The sequence below is a fragment of the Ursus maritimus genome, unplaced genomic scaffold (assembly GCF_017311325.1).
Source record: "Ursus maritimus isolate PB19 unplaced genomic scaffold, ASM1731132v1 scaffold_24, whole genome shotgun sequence".
Classification (NCBI taxonomy): Eukaryota; Metazoa; Chordata; class Mammalia; order Carnivora; family Ursidae; genus Ursus; species Ursus maritimus.
The window spans coordinates 14599973-14625852 of record NW_024424897.1 but is presented as its reverse complement, the minus strand read 5'-3'; the positions used below and the strand labels follow the sequence as shown (position 1 = coordinate 14625852).

General features: G+C 44.0%; 1 protein-coding gene across 1 annotated transcript in view; it reads right to left on the bottom strand.

Annotated features, from left to right (window-relative positions):
* Positions 1-24617, bottom strand: part of ERN1 (endoplasmic reticulum to nucleus signaling 1) — a 76370-nt gene extending 51753 nt beyond the window's left edge. Inside the window, exons 1-2 of the mRNA XM_040640398.1 lie at positions 24504-24617; positions 69-189 (exon numbers count right to left, since the gene is read on the bottom strand). Coding sequence (XP_040496332.1) covers positions 69-189; positions 24504-24551 — 169 coding nt within the window. The 5' untranslated portion in view covers positions 24552-24617. The remainder of the gene's footprint in view (positions 1-68; positions 190-24503) is intronic.
* Positions 24618-25880: the final 1263 nt, after the last annotated feature.

The window sequence follows — 25880 nt, the reverse complement described above, 5'->3', positions numbered from 1 at the left end:
CTGGAACATGTTTCCTCGGAAGCAGCTGAGCAAATGCCCATGTCACCCAAGGACCAAATCCAAATTACCTTCTTTTAAAGTCCATTTGATTGAGCCTGTCCTCTTGCTGACAGCATGCAAACTTCCATCCAGAGTTGACACAAACAACAAGGTTTCAGGAAGTGTCACTGTGCTGGGACTTCCAAAAATCTGCAATGAGATGTAGAAGAATCTTCGTGTTCAACAGGATTCTTCATCTTGGGCATGTACAACCACACACAGATCCCCTGGGATACACCAAAAGTTATCCTTCTAAAATCTGCCACCTCAAAGACAAAGATGTTGAGGTTACAGAGCCTACGTCCAAGGGCACATGTCTAGACAACAGCTGAGTCAGAACTAGACCCCAGGTCTCTTTATGCTATCTAACAGCAATCCTTCCTGCAGACAGACAGGCTTATAACCTGACATGACAAAGACAGGGATTCTGAAATAATCCATGGGTAGCCTCCACTGAAACAGGAAGAAAGTATGCTCAGCTTTCTAATGGACTTCCTTCTCCTGGTTATACTTCACTTTTTTTTTTTTTTAAAGATTTTATTTATTTATTTGACAGAGAGAGACAGCCAGCGAGAGAGGGAACACAAGCAGGGGAGTGGGAGAGGAAGAAGCAGGCTCCCAGCAACCCTGGGATCAAGCCCTTAGCCAAGGCAGACGCTTAACGACTAAGACACCCAAAAGCCCCTATACTTCACTTTCTAAAACCTGGTCATCTTGCAAGGCTACATGGTAAAGAAGAATGCCAACACACCCACATATACCCACATGCACTTATGGAATTTTAAAAAGGCAAAGAATTAGGGGAAAACATTTAAAGCAAAATAGGAAAAAAAGCTCTCATTATATAAAAAATTTATATAATAAAACACCAAGATTTCAAAAGAGACAGGTTATAAAATGTATGAAAAACATAATCTAAATTGCTCACTTATAATCAAAATATAATTTAAATAAAAATGTCCCTATTATGCTTAATGAGTTAAAACACACACTCTCTTTACCGAAAATAGCCAAAGGTAGTGAAATTTACTCTCTCATCCATTGTGGGTGGCAATGAAAATTATAAGTTGGTGCAATCTTTCTGAAAACCATAAAAATGCTCAGATTTTTGATCCTATAATTCCACTTCTCTATCCTAAAGAAATAGTTCCAGATAAGGAAAAAGCTGTGTGCACAATGATGCTCATTGTATCCCATTTACAAACACAAAAACTGGAAAGATCTGAATTTCCAGTAATATCTTAATGACTGAAATAAATTATATGACACATACACTCAATGGAATATTATGTAATCATTAAAATAGCACTTGGGAAAATTTACAGCAATGTAGAAAAATGCTTCTATTGGTCTTTATGTGAAAAATACAGAGTCCAAAATTTAATGTACACTGTGATGATGATTATACTGGGCAGATTTTTTTGGTCTGTTTATCCTCTAGCTTTGCTAAGAACTGTACCCTCATGTGCGCGGTTTCCATGCAAGCAGCTGTGTGTGCACATGCAGGTATGCACGTGCAATGCATGCATGTGCAGGTGATGGCTGGTAAAATGTCCTGAGACAACACCCCTTTGAGGTCGGGCCCATTCAGCAATGCCAGCTTGTAGTAAGATTTTCTCTTTGTCACCATACTGTCCCACAAATTATCTGGTTCCTGTGGGTCTTAAATTAAAAATGGGCCAATACAACTTGCTTATACTGTGAGAGTTTGGATTTTGGCATAAAACTTTTAAAATACAGGAGTATGGCCGGCTTTTAGCACTAAACAACAAGACTGGGGGTTTACTTGTGCAGGGCAGCCTGACCCAAAAATACCTGCCCACTCCTGGTAAGAACCAGGATGGCACCTAGTTAATCCCTTAAGAAGGAAAGCCCGATGGCTCTCTCCAAAGCAGCCCAAGATGGCAGGACAAACACCTGGTCCCTGCATTCCTTCTCCACTGTGGAGACCCACTGGCAGAGGGGGCGAAGCAGCTGCTAGAACCTCACTCTCTCCTCCCTTGCCTGCTCCCGGCCTAGAGGCGAAGAGGTTCCACCCTTTCCTTTGCCCAGAGCCAGGGCCTACTCACCTGGAATGAGAGAACCAAGAGCAAGCTTCCTCACTGCCTGCTGAGTCTACTCTCAGTGTAAAGCCTTAAGTCTGAGGACGAAGAGTCTGCTGTTTTTACCTGGCTGGGAAAACAGAAGCCTCCACAAGAGTGATGCCTGCCCTGGCAGGGAATCCAGAGGTCCTGCATACCCAATGTTTTGGGGATGAAATTATTTTAGCCTACAGGATACAGATGGTGACAAGCTTCATCTGAACCTGCTCACACCTGAATAGGAGAAACGCACGTTGCCCAGAACACATGGTCCTGCAGAACTGGCCCGATGACAAGACCACTGAGGGCTGGAGCTCAGAGAGACTGAAGGCTATCTTCCACTGAGAGAAGGTGGAATGGCTCTGCAGCTGATGTGGGACAGTGGGATCACGTCAGGTGGGGGCAGTCTAGAGACTGAATAAATAAAAAGGGAAGAATGTATGCACACCTGGGGACCAAGAGGTGGAAAGAGCCCCTTCCACCTGTCAAACAGTCCCCCAGGAACAGGCATTTTGTATAATGGGTCTTGGGACGACATGAGAATTGTGTTTAACTCTCGGGGTTGCTGAACTGGTAAGAAATTAAACTAGGGAGATTTCTGTGAATGTTTGCTGGATGGAAGAGAGACAAAGACTGAAATGGAGAAAGAAGCCTGAGAAGAAACACAGCCGACAGATGGAGAGAGTGCCCTGGCTTCTACTCTTCCTCAGGCCAACTTCCTGTCCTTGGGCTCAGAGAGCATTATAAGAAATTCCCTCTTTGCTTACATTTCTTGGAACTAGATTTCCGTCCCTTGCAACCCAAAACCGTCCTAAAACACACACACACACACACCTATTAAAATTTGATTCATATATATGCATATAAAATACAAAATTTTATTTATATATGCATATATATAAAGATGAAGGAAATATTGCAAAATTATAGCAAGTTTTTTTCTCCTGTATTTTCTAAATTTTCTATAATATGATCGTGTAATCAGCAATGAATTTTTCATAAAACAGGATATGGACAGGTTAGCAGGTGGGAGAGAAGCTCAAATTTAAAAGAGCTTCAGCAAGCCCGTAAGTTCCAGAGGAAGCTCAAATTTAAAGGAGCTTCAGCAAGCCCGTAAGTTCCAGAGGAAGCGCTTTCCATATTAGGATTATCAGACAACTCAACCACCTTGGATATCCACCAAACAGAAACAAAAGTTTAGAAACAAAGAGGTCCCTCGGTAAGACGGTGTGTATCCAGGAATAGATGAGTTTTGTCATTGTTATTAAAGCCTACAGTACAATTCTAATGAACTGAATGCCCCCAAATATATCTTATCACAGTATTAATATTAAAATGGGTCAATATTTACTAAAACATATCAGTGCCGCTTCATTACTAGCGTGGAAATGAAAGCCATCTGCCTTGTCTGAGCGTCTTGGAAACCACAGGAAGAGCAATTGTCTATGGTTGGTTGGTGAATCGAAATAAAACACTAATCACATAACTAACACAGTCTTCTGAAAATCTCAAAAATACCAGGTTTGGCTAGAAGTTGAATTTAGCACTGACGGTTAATCACAGTGTCCACACTGACGTCACAAACCCTGTCACAACAGGCTTCTCTCTTCTTCGGAGGCTGCTGATGGTTTCCAATTAGAACGTCCGGGGAGCCTCTCTGAACAGTGTTATTCTCTCACACGGCAAATGAACATGACAACATTTCTGGCTTTTCTCCCGCAGCATTTCTGAAAGCGTGGAAATGCCTGCCCTCAGATACAGTCGCTGTTACCACGGTGAATTAAACAAGCTTCTGGATGCCGTCTGGGATACCGAGCACGGCTGAGGCGCATCTGCCCCTGCACATCTAAAACCGCAGCTGCACGGTACTGACCTCGCGCGTTACCTCACCCAGCCGTTTTACCGCCGGGGCCCCCTCCTCTCTCCGACGGATGAAACGGCCAGAGGCCCTACAGTTAACACACGCTCGTTTCCAGAGAGCCTGAAAATGGAAACGAAATGCTGATTCTGTGGATCCGCTTCAAGCTGACTACCTGGAATCGGACTCATTTTTCCAACGAGTGGGATACGTACTCCTGGCTTTGATGGCAACTTCCAAGAAGTAATCACGATGACGTTGTGGAGGGGGAGAACGCCCGTGGCGGGTAACCTAGCGCAACCTACCACTAAACGTCCATCAGCCAGCTGGTCCTCGGGGAAGTCTGACCGCGCGCGCTCTCTCCCAGGAGGTGACCCCGAGATAACAATGCTGGAAATACCCGGCCTGAGGACTAGGAATGAAGCCTGGCCGTTCAGGGCAGATGATGCTGGGCAAAGGGTTGCTAGTACCACCAACTTATTTCACGGAGGTTCATTCAGTGGTGTTAGAACAGCCCTCACTGCAGCCTTACTCGGCCAGGACTTCACCAAGAGCCTTCCTCCCGTGAAAACAAGGGCAGTACTGGGACCGCATCCTCATGCTCAAGGCTCCGATGGTAAAGCAAAGCCCCGCATCTACACCATTTCATAAAATGCACCACTCACTTTGCCTTTACTACCAAGACGTGGAAGCAACTACCAACAGCTTATATAGAGAGGATTAAAATCAGAATTTCATTCTACTATTCTAAACTCAGCTACTTGTTAGTTGTTCTTGCATTAATTAACTCAACCCCTTATATTTCAGGTAAGAAAAAAATCTTCCTAAAACGATTTCTGAAATAACTTTGTTTAGAAAATGTCTTCAGGGGCGCCTGGGTGGCTCAGTCGGTTGAGCATCTGCCTTCGGCTCAGGTCATGATCTCAGGGTCCTGGGATTGAGCCCCGAGTTGGGCTCCCTGTTCAGCAGGGAGTCTGCTTCTCCCTCTGCCTCTACCCCGCACACCCCCGACTTGTGTGCTCACGTACACTCTCTCTCTCAAATAAATAAAATCTTAAAAAAGACAGAGAGAGACAGAGAAAATGTCTTCAGTAAAGAGAATCAAACACGAGAGGTTGGGATGTGTTGAAGCAGCTTAAAAACAAAAATGAATCCATGTCTCCCAAAAACCCACCCATTTTTGAACGGGTACTTGGGGCTGGTCAGGCAAGGAGGCAGCTCACTGGTACCCGGAAAACAACCAGCAAAGCCCAGGGCTTGTTTCAGGTGCCACATCTACCACTGAGGGGACTGCTCATTTCTTCTCACCCTCTGCCCCCAGAGGACGAACAGCAAGGAAGCACACCGCAAGCTCCTCCGAGATTCGGAGCATAGGAGAACCCACTGGTCCCTACCAGGGTTTTCAGAAATGCTGCATCTTCCAAAGAAATTCAGCGCTTAAGTTTCAGACACACATTTCAAGAAACAGTCCACACACAGAATGACAACCTAATAACAAGGGTCAGAAACAAGTTAATAAAAAGAGCACAGACTTTTCATCTTGAAGTCAGTGGGAAGAAGTGGTGCCATGCACACGTGTGTCTCATACAGCTTTCCAGGGATCTACGCTTGAGAAGTGTCGTAGTGCTGGTTCTGTTTACAACACTGGTGAGGACCCGCCCCACAAAAGAGGTGTACACACACATCCAGGAAACCCAGCCCTGTGAACAAGAGAGCCACATACTTCTTGGGTGGCGTGCGAATCAACCAAGTCGAACCCAACTGTACATCCCCAAAGCTAAATCTATATGGCGACACTGTAGCACTAGCTTAGTCAGATAAGCAGAAACAGTAAAAATAGTTACAATCTTTTCTCTGAAACTTCCCTACTTCCTACCTGCACTCCACCACAGCGCAGTCTTGATAATGATATTAGAATACAATAATCTGGCTAATAACAGCATGACTTTTTTTTCTTCTAGGAGTACCATACCAATTTCCAGGATATGTTCAGAGGCTATTTTTTTGTTTTGTTGGGTTTTTTTTTAACTAATTTTTCCTGTGTTCACTGGATTACTCTTACATTGCATAATCCAAACTTCGGTTTCTTTAAGCTAAGAAAACCATTCCTCCAAACTAAAAGTACAATACTTGTGTTACTCCAGCAAGGATACTGACATGCTTCCAATAAAATATTGTTACACAAGATAGCATGTACCTAAATTCCTGGAACCTACAACCTGCCATCAACAACCAGTCTGCCTTATGCAGTGCAGTGGCTCCTTGCCTGGACTCAAACCCACTGGGTGCTGGAAACAGAGGTAAAGTGACTTACAAGTTCATTTTGGTTGGTTAATATATACATATTACGGTTTTATAGGCAAGATGTAAAACAAGTCCCCAAGTGAGGGAAGGATTAGATAAGAAAGATTTCCACGGTGTTTTGTCTTACTACTTAAGGATACACGCAATCTTGAGAACAGTTAAAGCTGCGTGTCACCAAATGCGGAATAATGGATTTCAAATGGATTAGAATGTGCTAAGGAATCAGAACTTATAATTATTAATCTTAGCGATAATGCTCAGAGGTGAGAAGGGCATTCTCTGTGGGGGATGTACAATGCCAAAGGAGGGGAGAGAGACTGCATGTGCGGATGTGGTGTCTGATGGATAAGAAGGCAGAGGGGAGGAGTGACGGCTAACAGACTGGATTATTCTTCTGGCCATAATTAGCTGAAAGCTACAGGAGGGATGAGCTGATTTTAAGAGAGATCAAAAAAACCACTTTGTGGCATGCCGTAATAGGATATCACCCCATAGGACTTTATATGTGCATACACACACACACACACAGGTGCCAACCTGTGCAGTAATAGGTCAATTCAGCACAAAATACCTTAAAATAGTATTCTGTAATACAGTCCCCTGGCAGGCACTGAACAATATTCAAGAAAACGGCATCTGTATCTATAATTCTGTTTGCAGCAATATCATCTACTTCAGACTATAAACTTCAACAAAGCCTGGCTATTTGCAATTCTGGTTGCTTTATAAAAGTACCCAATAGAGTACTGTTATTCTAACGCCACTGGTCACATTGTAGAAGACCATGCAGATGATGGCCAAAAAACTATCAAGAATTCACCAAAGCAGCAGACGACTGAAATCAGTGCCCAGTAAATGTTAGCACACACCCATTACATAAAGATCTCTTGTTGACAAAAAAAAAAAAAAAAAAAAAAAACCAAAAAAACCAAACCAACAAAAATCTACATGAGTTTAAGCCTCTTACTAATCAGGAAGAGGGGGCTAAACTAGCAGAACCCAAAGGCCTACCTGTGAAGGTATCATATGTAAAAGCCTGATTAGAGAGACAAAGATTTTTATTCTAATCATACTCTGCTCCTCAACCCCCATCTCATTTACATGTCCAACCTAACAGTAAAGTACTCATTCCCCACACGGAGACTTCTATATAGCCAAGGGTACAAACAGCACAAAACTCACTGTGTTGAGTCTCCTGTCTGGAGACTAGCCCTGCTAACTTGGGATAAAGATTAAGAACAGAATTAAGACATTAGTGGTATTAAGAGACTCTCCGATTTAATTGTGTCTGTTTTAGTGATCTCAGTCTCCTACAAAATCATTCCTAACTCTATTGTACTTTGTGTACCTGCAGGTAGGTCAGCAGTAATCCATCAACTATATGGTTCCTTCTAACCAGACTATCGGCTGTTACGTTTCCTGATATTAAGTCAATAAAGGTAACCATGACATTTGCTTTGGATGGGAGTCAAGTGTCTGGTTGGGATGCAGAAAAGGGCAAGGCCTAACTGAACAGCCCTGTGTGGTTTCCAAACTAAGCAACTAAGAGAGTTAAACCTGCATTTGTGGCAATTCTTGTGTGTGGTGTAATTAACCACCACTCAAGACAGTTACAATTCTTCAGTTTAGGCTACTCTTCTAATGGTTCTCATAAAAGGTTCCTCATAAGTCCGCTTATTCCTGAGCCCGAAGATAGGTTACTTTCACAACAGGTGAATATATTTCCCCCAAACTGGTTCTGGGGCCCCAGGCTAAGTGCCTGAGTTCAAGCAGCTGGCAGTTCTGTTTGTCTTCATGGTCCCTCTGCCGTCAGCTTATATTGACACCATGGGAGGGGGAAATACACTTGGGCATGAAAGGTGCTACGGGAAACCCTGTAGCACGCCATGGCCAAGGGAACAAGCTCTTATTGTTTCGGGTGCGATCAAATCCCCAAGGCCCCCGAAGCATTTTATGGACATGAAAACTAAAACCTAAGGTTTCACAATCTTTTAGTGGCCGAGATTCAGAATGCAGGTATCACCACTATTATTTTGTTGCCTGCACTAAAGGGAAACAGCAGCAGTTTGGATCTTGTAAAAACTGAGAGCCCTGTGAGGCTCAGTTATCTTAATGGAGCAGCAAGGTAAACACACTAAACTAAGAAACGTCTGACTTCAACCATCAATGCACTGGGGGACTACCAGCCTCACAGAAAGCCCGATTTCATCTACTTGAGTTTGCTTACTCATCTGCAGTTAAACATATCATGAGGAGGTCCCCTACGGAAACTCCAAGGGTGGGGGTGGGGGATGGACTCCATTAGATACCAAATTTTTCAGTCCTAATAACTGCAACTAATTTCAAACTGTCAATTTTACTCTTTACTACTGCCTAGAGATTTCTTCTGAGGGAAGGGGAACAGGTGGGGTCAAGCAGAAAGTGGATAAATGCTCTAGTGAAATAAAAAGATCTACAAACAACTGTATTTATGACCTGATTGCCACCTAAGCTTGCCAGATGTTGCCAAGCTTTATAATAGGAGTTAAACACCATGAAACGTGCCTCTATAGTTGAGATAGATCTCTGGCCAGTCTACCCTCCCCCAGACAGAATCCCCACTGTTTCAAGTACGTTTGAGGATTATCTATTTCCCTACTGGCCCAGTGCACCCCACCCCATTCTTCTGTCCGATTAGCTGGAGAGCCACTGAAGCCCATATGGCTCCATACAACACAGATCAAACAGCAGGGACTGTTATGGCTTCTGGGATAGGCCATTTTAGAGATGAAAAAGAGAGGAAGTTAAGGCCCAGAGAGGCGGAGTGACTTGCCCAAGGCACCAGAGACGGTTAACTGTAGACATAGGACTGGAACCAAGGTCTCCGCCTCTCCGTCTGGTCCTTTGCTCACTATACCACACTATAATTTCACTACTTTAAATCATGGTTCTCTGACAACCATAAGCCTAAATTACTTCAGGCCTGGAGCTCCCCTTTGAACTTTGCTGGGGCAGATGAAGATCAGCAAGCATCCTGCTCTGATATGGGGGCAGGAGCTTTGGGATGAGACCAAATGTAATTTGTGGATTCTACACAGACACCCGATATACCAAAAGGCATTGCAAATTATACAGGGTGGGTCTTTAAAAAATGTTCTGGATAAAAATTCCTGCGATCCCACTGTAGATCTAAGTGGGTGGGAATAAGACCAGAAAAAGTTGAAGGTCACGGCCTTGGCCACCATAAAAAATTCCTGCAATACGATTTATCCAGCCCAGTTCCAATTGTTTAAAAAAAAAAATGCCCTTTGATGGCAATGATGACGACGATCATACAGTAGTCACTGCCAAATCCTTAGATGAAGCGAGTCATTCTTTTAATGCCAGTGCCAAGGAAACACACACACTGATGAGCACAGGACAACTCCTTTGAACAGCGAGAACCATTTTCACGACCAAACGTACACTGATGAGCCTCAAGTAGTAAGCCGTGACTGCTGCACTTAGCAGGCATAAGAGGCTCACAAAAAAGGGAAGGAAACGCAGATCTGAAATACTGACTTTTTCGTGTGAAAAAAAAATCTGATGCCATCAGATTTCCATAATTTCAGCCTAGGTTTCTATGTTCTAGGCTCCTCCTCTAGGCAAATGTACACAACCCCATGCAATTCTCACAAATGTGGACAGGGCTAGGAACGCAAAAGAGACTGCTTGGAAGACTGTGTTGGCCCAACCAAGTCTACCGAGAGCTGAAAAACCAGAGCGAAGCAAGAGAACTGGACTGAATGGAACAAGGCTGCTTTCTCCAGCTTACTGAGTGGTGGGCAGAGAACAGAAGCAGCAGAGCACTACCGACGGGGAGGTACCAAGCCTTTGGGGTCAAGGGAGAAGCCCTTCCAGACACCAAGGAGGCCACAACTCCCTCCTGAAAAAGGAACGATGACCATCCGGAGCAGGGATGGGAGGAGGGAGCCACTCTGCTGCCAACAGCCTACGTTTTCCCAGGAGCCTCTCTTCCTAAAGTCACCATTCTGGTTGGGCTTCTGCCTTGTCTGGAGGTCATCCAATCTTACTGCCGATTTCTCTGGGTCAGAAAAGTGGCTTATGAGGGCATCTGCATCGTGGGGCAAGGTGGCAAAGCTCCCAAATCTGTTTTTTCTTTTGAAAACTGAGGAAGAGCAACATCTCTTTAATGCTAAGAAAGCAAAATAAATGTCAAGAATGTCAAAGACAAAAGTTATGTAAATACTAGGGAAGATCATTTTATTAAAGAAATTGGTGGTAGCCAAAGATACCATCAGAAAGTAAACACACTCAAAAACCTCATTATCTACTCTGTCTCAAAGCTCAACTGCTCCCTATTTACCCTCATGGGTCAACAGCAAGTAGACAGGAGCTGGTGCCGAAAATCTGAATAAGAAAAGGTTAAAATAGGTTTGGTTGGTGGTGTTTAAGCAGGAAGGAGAATATTAATTGCTGAAGAGATTTTCACCAAACGGTACATTTCAAGTTCAGAGACTGTATTTGAATTATCTGGAAACTCACTCATGTAGTCCCACACCCCCCCCCCGCCGCCATTCTCTGATGATGCTTGATAATTCAACTTCCATGCAGTGCCTGGCAGTGTGGCTGCTAGAAGGGCAGACTCTGCAGCCAGACCATCCCCAGGCAGCTCTCTGTGCCTCGGTTTTCTCACCCGGAAATGGGGACGGTAATATCTACTTCAAAGGGCTATTGGGAGGTTTAAATGAGTCAGTATACGTAAAGTTCTTAGAACAGTGCTTAGTATATAGTGAGCACCGTATGAGGGCCAGTTATTATGACAACTAATCAAGAACTACGTAAGGCAATAGGATCTAATCATTAACAGATCTATTCCTGCCCTGGTGGAGTTTATAGTCTAATAAGGGACCACAGTAATCAAATAATCACACAAACAATGACAAACTGCAGTGAGTGCTGTGAAAAGGACATATGGGGAACCACGAGAGCCTAGGAGAAGCTGCTCTGGTCTCATGATGGGAGTGCACAGGATCACAGTGCCAAAGGTTTTCCTGAAGGACTGACATTTGAATTAAGATCTATGGGAAGAGAGGGAAGGAAGGGAAGAATTGCCTGGGCAGAGGGAACAGCCTATGCAAAGGTCCTGAGACTAAAGATAATTTATTGTGTTTGAAGACCTGTTGTCCCATGCTGCTGGAGAAAGCAGAGGGGGGAATGGGCCAACGTAGGGCTGGGGACGCAGATAGAAGCCCAAGTGTGCATGCACGCAGAGTGGGCCACAAAATCAGAACCTTCCTCACACGCTTGTTACCCCTGCAGCTTACAGAATGAACAGGAAGGTGTACTATTCTGATTGGTGTAAAGCACATGTAGAGGGGAAAACAACCCTCCCTTAAGGTGAAATATCCGATATACCAAACGCAGACAATCTGTGTTCACACCCCAGGTGAGTCTTTTCTGGTGTTTTAACTTACACTAATGTCAGACTAATGTTTCTTAGCTGGTTTACAGCTGAGTATGAGCATTATACACCAAAACTTTATGGGCAGGTTTAGTAACTCACTGTTGTGGTGAAATATGGCTACAGAACAAATCCCAGTACAAGGGCTCTTGCTTTCCAAGACCCCTCACCTGAGGGACCTCTCTGATCAGCCACCATAAGTGGAATCAGAAAGCTCCCTCTGAAGTTCTCTTTTTAAACTTCTGGGGTGCTCCATCTCCCCAGTACCTGCTATCAGTGCCGGGAACATTCTTGTCCTGCAGGCAGAAATCTCGGGGGTACTAACCTTATAAAATGAGGTAAGTCACCGGATCACAGTCCCACATTACTCAAGAAGGTTGGCAAGGGTATGAAGTATTTATCAATCTCTTCCAGGCACTCCCTATTTCACACTTCTTCCTGTTGGCTGACTCTTCCATGCCCAATTTCCTTGCTGGTTCACTCATTTCAACCCCACCCCCAGGCTGGACTCTCTTTTATCCGACAGATATACAGGAAGAGGGGTCCTGTCCTACATAAGGCACTGGAGGTCCAAGGCCTATAAAACTCCTCCTTCAAGTAGTTTACTGTCTGGCAGAGTAATAGTACAATGCGAGGGAAAAGATGGCGTTCCACATCCACGCCTTGAAGCAATTCCCTAAGATTCTGAACCCATACTTCTCTGCTCAGGCCTTCTTCTCACTCTGTGGCCTGGCCTGCGTTCTAATTCCAAAGCCCATTAATCATGCTTTCAAAACTCCAAGGTAAAAAACCCTGAGGATACATGAGGATATCCCCATGAGCCTGGCCCGTGCTCAACATATGCTTCTGGATAAACGAAGCTGAAAGGAAAGGAGATGGGGCATGGGAGTATGAGCTGGGATTTGGGCTCTGGGCAAGTCACTGAATCTCTCTGGGTATCAGTTTCCGATTCTACAAAGTAAGACAACTGGGTTGAATCTGCCTGTTAGCTCAGAAATGTGATGATCCATGGTTTACCAGGCCCTCGTCCTCACTCTGGTTTTGCTGCAGATTCTTCCAGCCCCAACCAATCAAAACATGCCCAAAACCCATAAGATTTTGAGAGAGTTTAAAAGTCTTGATGCCTTTAAGCAGAGTTGCTCCCAATCCTGGTCTTTCAACATCCCACAGTCTCTGCTTATCATGAAATATTTCAATGTTGGAAATTAGTAATAATCTGATTCACTTAAGGTTCAGGGTGGAGAAAAGAAATACCATAGAAATCAACTAATGTTATGTAGGAGGAAGTGGGTGACTCCCATGTGCACATTCTTGCTCTAGATACTAAAACCAACCACCTCCTAAACTAAAAGGGAGATCTCGGTCTTCTCCAAACCGCAAATCAGATAAGTGACTGAACTTTACCCAGGCACCAAAAGCTCTGAAGATTTCCAAGTACTGAACTAACAGATCAAGAGGACTTGGGATTGGTTTTTGAAGCAACTGTGGTTTGGTTCCCAGTCAGCTGAGTGCCAGAACTACAGATAAACTTGTTCTTAATCTCTATGCGTAAAGGAAACCGTTTTCTGCTTTGCAAAACCAGACCACAGCAAGTGGAAAATGAACCCTAACAACTATAGGATAAGGTCACTGGATTGTTCAGAGAGAGGTGGTGCCTTTGAAGTCAGAGATTCCCCGAACCTGACTTTACATCTTTCTTGCAGAATTTGAATTTATCTGGAGAGCTTATAGATACTTCTACAATGGAAAAAAAAAAACAATTTAATTTTGTTTGTAAAGAAAAATATACACACCACATGTATATTTGGGAGCAGAGCCCTCACAAAAATCAAAGAATTGCTGGCTCTGTTCCCTGAATAGTGGGGGATTCTGAGATTTCCTTGATAGAATTTTAAACTTTCTCTTGTTACGTTGTCATTAAAAATTGGCAACAGTTACACTCAATACCTCATATTTGCCCAGTATTTTCAAACATACATGAGTTGTCAATACCAGTCCTTCAGGAGATGAGAAACAAACTAGAGTACAAACCCATATATTAACCCCAACACTGTGTGCTGTGATGTCACTCAGAGTAGGGGAAGGGCTCTTGTCTAGGAGAGGACAGTGGTCAGGGAAGGCCCGATGCTTTGGCTGCGCCTTACAGGACAGGTGAGCGACACCGGATGAAATCACTGCCCGCTGCTGTGGCAACTCCCAGGCCCTCATCTCCCTTGCTCTGCTCTAAGTTTTCTTTCTTTCCATAGAACTGTATCACTTTTTTACAAATATGTTTATGTATTTATCATGCTATTGTGGCTTGACTCTCTCCACCAAGTAGAAGTTTTCATGAGGACACATGTCTTTGTTGTGTTCATTAATGCACCCCAAGCACCTCAAACAGTGCTTGGTATATAACATATACCCAATAAAAAGGGTGAATGAATGAATGAACAGATGGAGTCCACCACATTCGGTTGGTAGGGAAGCTGGGAGGCCCAGAGCAGCCTTCCCATCCTCGACCACCCAGGTTAAGACTGGATGTAAAGCTGTACAGTGTGTGTGTGGCCGGGGAACTAGTCATTTTAGCCTAAATGGTGTTCCTAATTTGGGAAGACTTTTAGGAATAGGCCGGCCTAGATTTTCTGGTTTCATGCCTTATTTTATGGATGAGGAAACAGGGAGGAAATAACTCATTTGTCCAAAGTCTCCTTGCTGGCTAGCACCCAACCCCTCACCTCCCACCTCCCGCTCACCGAAAAAAATACATGTGTATTGTAGGGGTCAAACATACATGAAAACAGAAGACTGTGCCTATAAATTACATTTCAGAGCAGCTAAAATGACAAACCACCTATCTGTTTACTTGAGGAGTACAGAACTGGGATTTGCTTTCAGCATGAAGTTTGGTCAGGAAACATGGCGCCTGTCCTGAAGTTTATCCAACTCTGTCAGGTCAGATGCCCAGCTCCATGCAGAGGCTGTCATCAAAGAGTGAGTCTACTGACATCTGTCACCATCGTTCCAGCAGGGCTTTAGATTTGGTCAAGCCTAGTCAATGTAACAGAAGCGAGTTCCCCTTGTTTCTAAACCACCCATTTGGATTCCTAGGGTAACAACCAAGGCTAATCCAGTTGCTGAGACAACGGGCTGGCCAGCTCCCGAGTGCGTTCTACAGTCAGGCCCTTCAACTGTGCACCTGCTGCAAAATCACTGTGGGCTGATGAATAATCCGGATATTCAGTCCTCCCAGGAGAAGGGGAAGGCAAGCATCACAAACCGTACCCTTCCACAATTGGCTTCCAACCCACAGTCTCACCCTGATAAGAAAGTTCCTTTTTGTTTATATGCTTCATTCTTGTACTTTATCGAACCTACTCCTTTCACACATTTCTTCCACACCCACTCCCCTTAGCTGCTTCACTATGCCTCCAGCAGGCTCTTTTAACTCAGAGAAGGGGGGCTTCTGGGTGGCTCAGCTGGTGAAGTGTCTGCCTTCAGTTCAGGTCATGATCCCTGGGATCGAGCCCTGTGTCAGGCTCCCAGCTCCACAGGGAGTCTGCTTCTCCCTCTCCCTCTGCTTGTGCTCTCTCTCTCGTGAATAAATAAAATCTTAAAAAATACAAAGCCAGTTTATAAGCTAAAGCTGATTTCTTAAAAAGCAATTTCAGTAGTTAGTACTCACTGTCTGGAATTCCTTGTTCTTTAAAAGTTGGGCACTACAATATATTAAAAAAAGCACAGTGCTAACTGGTTCATTACTAGTTCTGCCACTAACTAGCAGAATGTATCAATCCCAATTTCTCTACAAAATGAGCCAAACCTGTCTCCAGTGTGGTCTAGCTCTGTGTGATGTGACTGGGCACTGGGAGACGCATTTGTTCTGTCCGTGACTAAGGTACAGGAATGACCTGACAGCACATTAGAATCATCTGGGGCTTGGAAAAAAAAAAAAATTTTTTTTTTTTTAAATAAATGGAGCTGGGTTCCATTCCTAGAAATTCTGATTTCAGTCACCTTGGGTGGTGCCTCAACAGAGGGTTTTTAAAGAGCTCCCCAGGTGACTCTAGGTGACTAATTCAGCCAGGGCTGAAAGACACTGCCTCAAGTAACAAATCCCTATTTGCAGCTGTGGCCCTCTAGACAGGTGTTTCTCTCACTCCTAGAGGCCCTTCAGGAGTGACGGGCTGTTTACTTTAAGAGAAAAGAGATCTGATTCAGTTTGGTCAACAAACTCCTATGACCCAACTGTGATCAATGACAATATCTAGGGATTCTGACAGCACCGTTTGTTCAGAAAATGTATGAAAAAATTTGGTTTCCATGACAAACACTTCTGCAGCCTAGACAAACAATTATTCCCTCATCTGAAATAGGAGGAGGGGAATAACCCACTGGAGAAAGGGGTGGTTTTGAATTATAATTATAAATTAGTCTACTAACCAGGGAAATCATGTTTAATACATAAGAGGACAACCCTAGATCAAGGTTCATTTTTTAACAATGAAACATCATGCTGAGTGAAAAATGAAACTGACTCAGAATAATCACAAACCATTTATCTCGAAGCGTTTGGCAATGGAAAAACTAATCTCATTACTGATGTGAGGAGCCCATCAAGAGGGTCCCCTACACTATGGTTCATGCCCACCTAACCAAGTATCCTGGAAACCCCTCTCACTCTGTAGAAATATTATTGATGAGATCCCATTAAAGGATACAGCAACATCTTCCTCCCCCCTGCTCCCCCTTAAGAAATCCACAACCCACATCCCTGATGATAAAACAGCTCCTTGTTTTACTGGTCTTAAAGAGCTTCAAAAAGGAATATTCAATCATTATCTGCTGAGTGCTCACTACAGTGGGTATGGCCAACTCACCATGCTAAATGCCACAGAGAACACAGTAAGCAAGACAGGGTCTCTTCCTCCTAGGGCAAACCAGCAAGAGAAGTGACAGCCCTCCCCCCACCCCCCAGGGAACCTTCTTGGTGGCCTCCTCTCTCCCTCACTCTCCCGAGACCCACCTAAGCTAACCTTCGTCCCTCCACTGTGGTCCAAGGGCCAAGGCCATGCTCTCTCCTGTCACCAGAGACCCACTTCCCGGTGCTGGAACTGCTGGGAGGTAGGGGCCTCCGTAAAGGTTAATATCCCAGGCTCAGCCTGATGATTAGAGGGTTCTGGCTTTTCAGGATTCCATACCAAAGACTGGCTGCACCTCTGGTTAAAGGCTTCTAAGACATGAACTTTCAGTTTTGCTATTTCAGAAACATTTCTGGGCAAGATCATACTGAAAAACATGCACCTGCTTGGATATTATTAGACCTAAGCAAAGAAATGAGCTTCAACTATGACCTGGTTTTAAGGGCCTCTGAATCTCCACTCTATCCACGATCACTGGACTTGGCTCCAGAGTTGAAAATGGGAGTCTCAGGTGAAGGCAGTGTTTCCACCTCAAAGCTGCATCTTTCTATTGCTGGAACACAGGGTAAGGGGCCATGACTTTCGTGGGAGGAACAAGAGTGTTATCTGTGCATGTTCCTGAAGTTTCCAAGAAAGTCTACTTTCTTCTCTCCACAGTCCTTTTCTAGAGCCAATCTCTCCTCGCAACATGGCCGCTGGCCTGCTCAGGGTGTGACTGGGTTAAACTGACGGGTTCTAACCAACCCACCAGGACATAAGCACTGTACGAGCTGCTCTTCAAAGGGAAGCAGGAGGATTAGATCCAAATTTCAGTTCCGCCACTAAAGCATGACCTCGGACAGGTCACCAGTCCTCTCTGGCCTCAGCTTCCTCATCTGTCTGCTCTGGGGAACACAGCAGAACATCTATTGTTCAACTTGGGAGGGGAGGGCATGGCACGTGTCCCAAATATCACCCTCCAAGGTTCTAATGCGCTCCCACTGTTATGGATCGATGTGCATCATCCTATTACTTATTTGGGATGGGGAGAACCCTGAGACTCATTGGGCTAGATCAACAAGACTCCTTCTACCCTGACTCTAGTGATCTTGGGAGGCTATCCATTTATTCGTATATGCTCCCACTGCTCACAATATTTCTGGAGTTTTTTTGAAAATCCCCTTCAAAGAATATGCTTTTGAATCCCCTAAGTGATAGAAAGTGTTTAGTTGGTTTTTAAAAACAACCAAAAATCAAATCTAAGTGTCCTCAATAAATTATGCAATCAAGCTGAGTAACAGTTTTGATCAAAATTTCAGTGTGAACCATGTAGAAGTTATATTCTAGCAAACACCGGAAGCAATTGAGAAAGGTTTTACATTGTGTAAGTATTATTGGCTTAAGAGTAAATATTTGCTTTTTTTAGGGTTCCTGAATTATTAAATGGGTTAAATTCCTAGATGAAATACTGAAAAGTTAAAAAAAAAAAAACAAAAACTGTTAACTGATTTATATGACATGAACCCTGACCCCTGAAGGGGTGATTATTTGGAAAGACACAACATTCTTTTGGATGAGTAAGTTTAGGTATGTTTGTGGAAAAGACAAAACATCACCAAAGATATTACTCCATCGTCAAGTGACTCTTTCCAGGAAAAACAGCTATATGGACAAGTTATAGGTTTTAAGTACTACAGCCTCCACAAAGGACAGTCAGTGCACCAACTCTTGATTTATTAACAGCCTTAAGGCAAAAATTTAAATGGCTTCATGACAAACTATAGAAAGAATCTTGTCTGCAGAAGGTCGGCTACCCTCAAAACCAAACTCGCAGAATTGTCCCGAGGTATTTCAGGGTGTTGATGGGAGCCACATCTGCTAGAAAGCTGGTCTGAAACCACTGCAGACCAAAGGACTCTGCAAACAAGTTACTTATCAGAATAAAACAACATTTCTCAGCAGCTTTTAGGTACATAAGGTGTTGTCAAGATATTGCTGCATTATTTACATCTTCAAAAATAAACAACATCGAAACATACCATTTTCACTTAACCTAAAATCCACACTACTAAATGAAAACAGGTTACTTTAAAATGGTTGCTATAAAACCAACTTAAATGTTAGTTTTGTGCTTTTTAAAACATCCAGTATTGCCTGGAGGCTGGGGAAGAGGGCAAGAGTAAATAAGATTAGCAAATTCTGGTTATGAGAATTTATTCCTAGGAAATAATTAGGCAGTTAAGATACGCTTAGCAACAAGATGGTTTATCACATTGTTGTTTTTGTTTTTAAAAAAGATTTTATTTATTTGAGAGAGAGAGAGAGAATGAGCAGGGGGAGGAGCAGAGGGAGAAGCAGACTCCCCACTGAGCTGGGAGCTGATGCAGGGTTCGATCCTAGGACCCTGAGATTATGACCTGAGCCAAAGTCAGACACGTAACGACTGAGCCACCCAGGCACCCCATCATATTGTTTATAGTAATGAAAATTAAAACAGCCTCAATATCTAAATGGCTGAATGGCCAAATTATGGTATATCCAAAAAAACCCAAAAAAACCCAAAACAAACAATTATATGCATTCAGAGAAGTAGTATGTGACAGTAAGAATAATGTTGTAGAATTAAATTTATTGACACAGAAAGATCTAGGATATATTCCAGTTTAGGGAAGAAAAATACATACACAAGTATGTGCACAGAAAAAAATGTCTGGAAGGATATATATCAAGACATTAGATCAGCCATGAGGGAAATGCAGATCAGAGTCATAATGAGTTACCAACTTCATACCCACCAGGCTGACTACAGTCAAAAAGACAGAGACTACTGAGTGTTGGTGAGGATGTGGAGAAGTTAGAGCCCTCCTACATTGCAAGTGGGAATGTCAATTAGCACAGGTGCTTTGGAAAATCATTTAGCCAGTTCCTTAAAAGGTTAAACATACTTACCATGTGACCCAGAAATCTCACACCTAGATATATACCCAAGAAAAATGAAAATACATGGCCATTCAAAAATCTGTACACAAATGTTCGTAGCAGCACTATTCGTAATAGCCAAAAAGGGGAAACCACCCAAATGTCCATCAACTTAAGAATGGATACACAAAATGTGGTATATCCATATAACAGAATATTATTCAGCAATAAAAAAGAACAAAACATCAATACAACATGGATGAACCTTGAAAACATTATGCTAAGTGAAAGAAGCCAGTTACGAAAGACCATACACAGTATGATTCTATTTCTATGAAATGTCTAAGGCAAATCTATAGATATAAAAAGTAGGTTCCTGTTGTCCAGATCCCCTAGGAGGTGAGTGGGAAATGGGAAGTGACAGCTAATGGGTATGGAGTTTCTTTTGGGGATGATGAAAATATTACAAAATTGACTGTGGTGATGTTTGCACAGTTCTGTGAATATACTAAAAATCACTGAATTATACAATTTAAACGGGGGAACTATAGGATATGTGAATTACAGGTCAATAAAGCTCTTAAAAATGTTAAGAGAGATAATGTTTGGATAGTAGGATTACAGATTCGTTGTTTTAATTTCGACTTATCTATGCTTTTTAACATTTCTACAAAAATATGATTACTTTGAGGGATTTTTAAAAATCTTCCCATGTTATCATAAAGAAAGCACCAAACACACAGAAGATTTGAAGAAAGGGAAATACACCTTTCCTTATAATAGTAGGAAAATTGGAAACAACCCATATGACCCCAGTAGGGTGGCCACTTGGCAGAAGCATGGTTTATTACCGTATCAATCCTGGTCAGTATGACCCCGTCTCCAACCTCAGGCTGGGCACCGAAGGCTCAAATGCTTTTGGCATGGATGATGGTTTACTAAGGTGCTGGTCAAAGTGACAAATTAATAACATACTCAGAAATTTCCTAACAGTTATAGAAAACTTCTATTAAGCTAAACAGAAGTATAGAACACATATTTTAATGCTGCTGTATTTGCTGTGTGTTTGTACATGAACAAAGATCATATGATAATCAGAAGTGATGTAGAGGGGTGCCTGGCTGGCTCAGTCAATGGAGCATGTGACTCTTAATCTCAGGGTCGTGAGTTCAAGCCCCACATTGGGCATACAGCTTACATTAAAAAAAAAAAAAAAAGATGTAGAGACTAAAAATAACTTAAAATTTAAAAAAAAAGAATGCAAACAGGGAGCTTATGATTACTTTTAAAAGTTCTACTTTTCCTAGTCCATATCTTGTCTGTTGCACTCACTTACAAATCACGAAGAATGTGTTGCTCTGAGGCAAGGAAGTCTGAAACCAAACAGGGGATATAGGTGAAGATAAAGATAGGAGAAAAACAAAAAAACAAAAAAACCCAACGCCTGGGAAATACAGCCAACCAGCATGTTTATTATTCACAAACTATGATTCACTGTCCTTATTTTTTTAAGCCAGCATCACACTCTAATCATATTGCTAGGTTACAGGCCCCTAGTTATTTGTGCATAATAAAAACTGAATCCATTAAAATGATACATTACATTTTTCTCACCTATATCATCTCTTTAGGGAGAACATTTGATCATTATAAAACATAGACAATATTGAACCTAAAGATTACTTTGGCTCCCCAAACCAGAGAGGTTTCCAGTGAAAATAAAATCATTATCCAAAGATTCCTCAACCTGAAAAATGGAATCAAAATCTGAAGCAGGCAAAGAACTCTCTTCCCCAGGACCATGCAGGTGGCACTACTCTGTCCAGACAAGAACTGACCTTTACATAGCTCACTGGTTTTACATTCAGGAACATGGTCTGTTGAACACTCTCAAGAGGAACAATCATACACATTTTCTCTTGTGCTTGGAGAAGCTAAACTACTGTGGAAAGCCTAACGGGCAGGCAGGTTAATGAAACAAAACACACACACGTGAACAACCACAGTCCAATTTCATGATCAGCAGCCCTGATATGAGCTTAATGAAACATTCTCCTCATGGCCTCAGTATAAATACTTGATATCGCCTAGTGGGATCATTCGTGCAGGTGGTAACTATCAGAGCAAATGATAGGCAAGGACATTTCTAGTTAAGTCTCATGTCTCAGATGGTATCCTCAGAGTGTTTTTGTACACACACGGTCCTCAGTTCTCGGTGACATTGTTTATTCTCCTCTAAAACCAAAACACTAGCTGAATAAAAGAAATCATAGATATTATAGCTGAAGAAAGCATTTTGCCTCACATGCTACAGATCTCTTTGGTACTTGACAGGAGTGGCACATAAACACCATTAAATGAGGACTACAGGACAGTGATGATGTAACACAAACCAACACTGGGTGCAAGATCCAGGCCCAGGAAGGAGGGAAAACACTCACTGAATAAGCACAATTTGGATTAGCAAGAGACAGCCTGAAGTTAGTAACACCGATGTTATTGCAGTTTGGATATGATAGCTTAGAGTCTCAGCCTAGGATGAGTCAATGTCTGGCTCAATCAGACACACACTCTTGAAAGAAACGCACAGTATTGCTTCCAACGCACCAGTTATTTCATCAATCAGAAAGAAACAGTACTGGGGCACCTGGCTGGCTCAGTCAGAGAAGCATGCGACTCTAGATCTCGGGGTCATGAGTGCGAGCTCCACACTGGGTGTAGAGATTACTTAAAATAAATTTAAAACTTAAAAAAAAGAGCATTGAAAAATATTATTTGTGGAGGCATAGTATAACATTAAAAAAAATAATGACAGTAAAAAACATGGGGGGGTTACATTTATTACCTATGATACGCAAGGTGCCTTCACATGTGCTAGTAATCCTCACTTCACATATCAGGAAACAGACTCCCTAAAAAGTAAAATAACTTGCTGAGAGCAGAGCAAGCAAGTGCCCAGTTTGAACTCAGGTTTGTTCAATTTTATACCCAATATGTTTTGCAGTACATCACTGTTGCCTGCCCAGTTTAACTGCAAACTCAACAATGGGTTCCATTTAGAATTTAAAGTAATAATTCTACGATTGGGGATCAAAATATTTACTGGTAGATAATTCTGGGAGTGAAATTCTGACATTTTACTTACAAAGCAGTTACACTAAAATGTAACTTTTTGATAAGGGTCTGGAATATTTTCTGGAATATTTTACCATGAACTTTGAGAAGTTTGGATTTCTAAATACAATTTAGAAATATTTACACAAACTGAAACTGTAGTCCCAACTAAATAGTTAGTTTTGGCTCTAAGTTACTCAGTAACTAAAATACTAGAATCCCGTGAAAGAACAGCCAATGGAAAGATGTGGCAAAGAAAACCATATATGCTTAGGCCCTGATATGAAATGATCGATTTCCGTATCATTTGTTTGATCATTCTGTTTATACTCTTATTTATGAACAGATGTCGACCAACAGTTAACCAATCCAAGGTGAAGTGTTCAAGTTCAAAATGTGACCCTGGTTGTGAAAGTGGATTTTCTTTTTTAAATAGAAGAAAAACTTGTGCCACTTGGGTGGCTCAGTCTGTTAAGCGGTTGGGCTCATGTTATGATCCCAGGGTCCTGGGATCAAAACCCACTGGGGCTCCCTGCTCAGCCGGGAGTCTGTTTCTCCCTCTGCCCCCTTCTCCCACCACTTGTGTTCTCGCTCTCTCTCAAATAAAATCTTTAAAAAAAAAACAAAAACACAAACCACTTACAAGTTCTATCGTGAAATGTGTACAAATTTTCCTCAAAAAAAATCCGCAAATTTGAAAAAGGTGATCTTATATTTTACTTCATCTATTTCCAAATTCTTGTTACTCCAAGAGCACAGACTATTATTTACCAAAAGTGCATAATCTCCGAAGACTTCACCCTGTGGTACTCAGGTACACACATGTCAATTCTCCACCTGGACAGCTGGTACACGATATACCATATTAAAAGGTACGCAGTGGAAGTTATTAAACAAGAACCTGAACCAATGTACCATACCCACATCCTGGACAATGCGGTTTGTTTTTTTTAAACCCACTAATTTAGGGGTTTTTTAATTTTTTTTTTTTTTTTTTTTAACTAGAAGGAAAAAAGCCAGATCTGTCCACAAAATGTCCTCCCCAGCTACGGGGCCCAAATCCACAGCCTAAGTAAAGGCCTTAAATAGTTAAATAAATGTAATCCAGGCGCTTCTCTCCAGGAAAAGACGAAAAGACGTTCCAGACAGCTCCACAGTGCTTTCACGTGAGGAGACAGGCTTTCATTTAAAGTTTTGAAGCGGCTTCACCGCTGTCCCTCATGGGATCTTAAAAAGAGAGTGTAAATCCCACAGTTTAACTTGCTTAACGAAGTCCTGGTGCACAAAGGGAAGCCTCCTGCCTCTGAATACTTAGAAACCTGCAAGGCAGGTAAGCAGCATCAAACTCGCAGGTAAAAAATGCTTACCTGCTCCCAGCTACATTCGTTTCCCAAAGTTCTCACATTTTTAAAAGTTCAACCAAGCATTATAAACGCAAGACATTCCCTCCCCCTCGATTATAGGGCCCCTTCCATCCTTGCCCCGCGGCCACCGCCAGGCAGAGCCGGCGCCCACCTGTGGGAAGGGTCCGGCAGGTGAGGCGGCCTCCCAAGCGCCCGCGGCCTCCGAGAGGCCCTAAGGTGACGCCGGGCGACGTAAAGTTGTGCGGGAGCGCACGGGGCCCCAGGAGACGCTGCCCGTGACAGCGGCGCTGGCCCGCGAGGCCCCTCGGGTGGCGTGCGGCTCGGCCCGGCCGACCGCGGCCGCCACTGAGGCCGGCCCGGAGGTGCTCGCTCCCCGCCCGGCGCCGTCTCCTACGCCCTGCCCGAGCCTCTGCCACCGGGCCGCCACCGCCGCCACGCTCCGGGCTCGGACCCCAGTCCGCCCCGCGCTGTCCCCCACCCCACGCTCCCCCGGTCACTCACCCCGGGGCCGGGCAGCAGCAGCGCCAGCAGCAGCAGCCGGGCCGGCATGGCGAGGACTCGGGCCTGGCTCCCGGCCCGGCCGGCCGGCTCCGGGGGGCGGTGCGGGCGGGCGGGCGGGCTGAGGACGGGGCGGGGGCGCAGCGACTACAGCGCCGCGGCTGCCGGACTTCAGCGGACGCAGAGCTGACTAGGCGGTAGCGGCACCCCCATGCCCAGCCCTATAAGCGCCGGGTGCCGGCGCTTCTTCCGGTCGGGGAGGGACCGGGGGCGGGGCCGACCTAGGGGCGGCCCCGAAACTGGGCGGGGGCTAGGCCCGAAGGCGGAGCCGGGGGCGGGGCTGTGCTGGAGGGGCGGGGCCAGGGCGGTGCTGGCCTCCTGCTGGCCGGGCGTCACGCGGCCGCCGCTCCTGGGGAGGACCAGGCCTGAGTGTCCGGCGTCCAGGGGCGCTGAGCAAGTGAGGCGGAAACTTTGCCGAGGGCTGAGGGAGGCCAGCAATCCCGCCCCGCGGGTGCACCCTTTCCCCAGGCCGTCCCACCAACCCTGCCGAGAGACCTGCCGCGTAAGACTAGGTCAGGGGAAAGGCCAGGAGACAGGCGGTGCCGGTTGTCCAGAGCCCCCGCTTCGTCTTTCCGTCGTGGTGGAATCCTGGGCGACCTCCGGAGCCAGGGTCAGCAGCGGGCAGGGATTCCAGCAAACACCACACTTCTGCCATGCTCACAAGTCCACAGTTCTAGGGTCCTCCAGCTGTTTCTCAGCTAGCCCCAAGTCCCATTCTTCCCTTTGCCCTCAGGAATTCCCCTCAAATCACGTCCAACAACCATCTCTTCCCTTTGGGACAAACTACAGCCAAGTCATTCTCCAAAAATTATAAGCAAAGAAGGAAACCATTTCGGCGGCTTGCGTTGTGTGTTTATGTGGCATTTAGTAGATGTGACTTCGTGGAGCTGGAGATGACATGTGTCACAACTCATTGGAGGGAGTGGGTGTGTTGAGGACTCATACAAGATCTATTTGAGGATTATGGACTATTAACCTGAATTTAAAAGTCTGGCACCCATTTGGTCACTGGGTCCCATGCTGCTCTCCTCTTGGATGGAAGTGGAGAGAGAAGACATATTGTTTGTAACGAGATTAACTAAGATTCAAATCATAATATTTACATATCCTTGGAGAAAAAGAAAAAGGGGATAGCAACTTCTCTAATTTTTCCTGACTTGCTCACATGACAGCCTAAGATTTTTCACGGTTTGGGGGAAAGGAGTAGGCAATGTGAAAGAAAACAGCAAAGAAGTAGCAGGGGACTGACCAAATATCTGGTCTGTGTGCACAGTGGATCAATCCTATTCGAGTATGAAACAGACGCTGATTGGAAGCCCA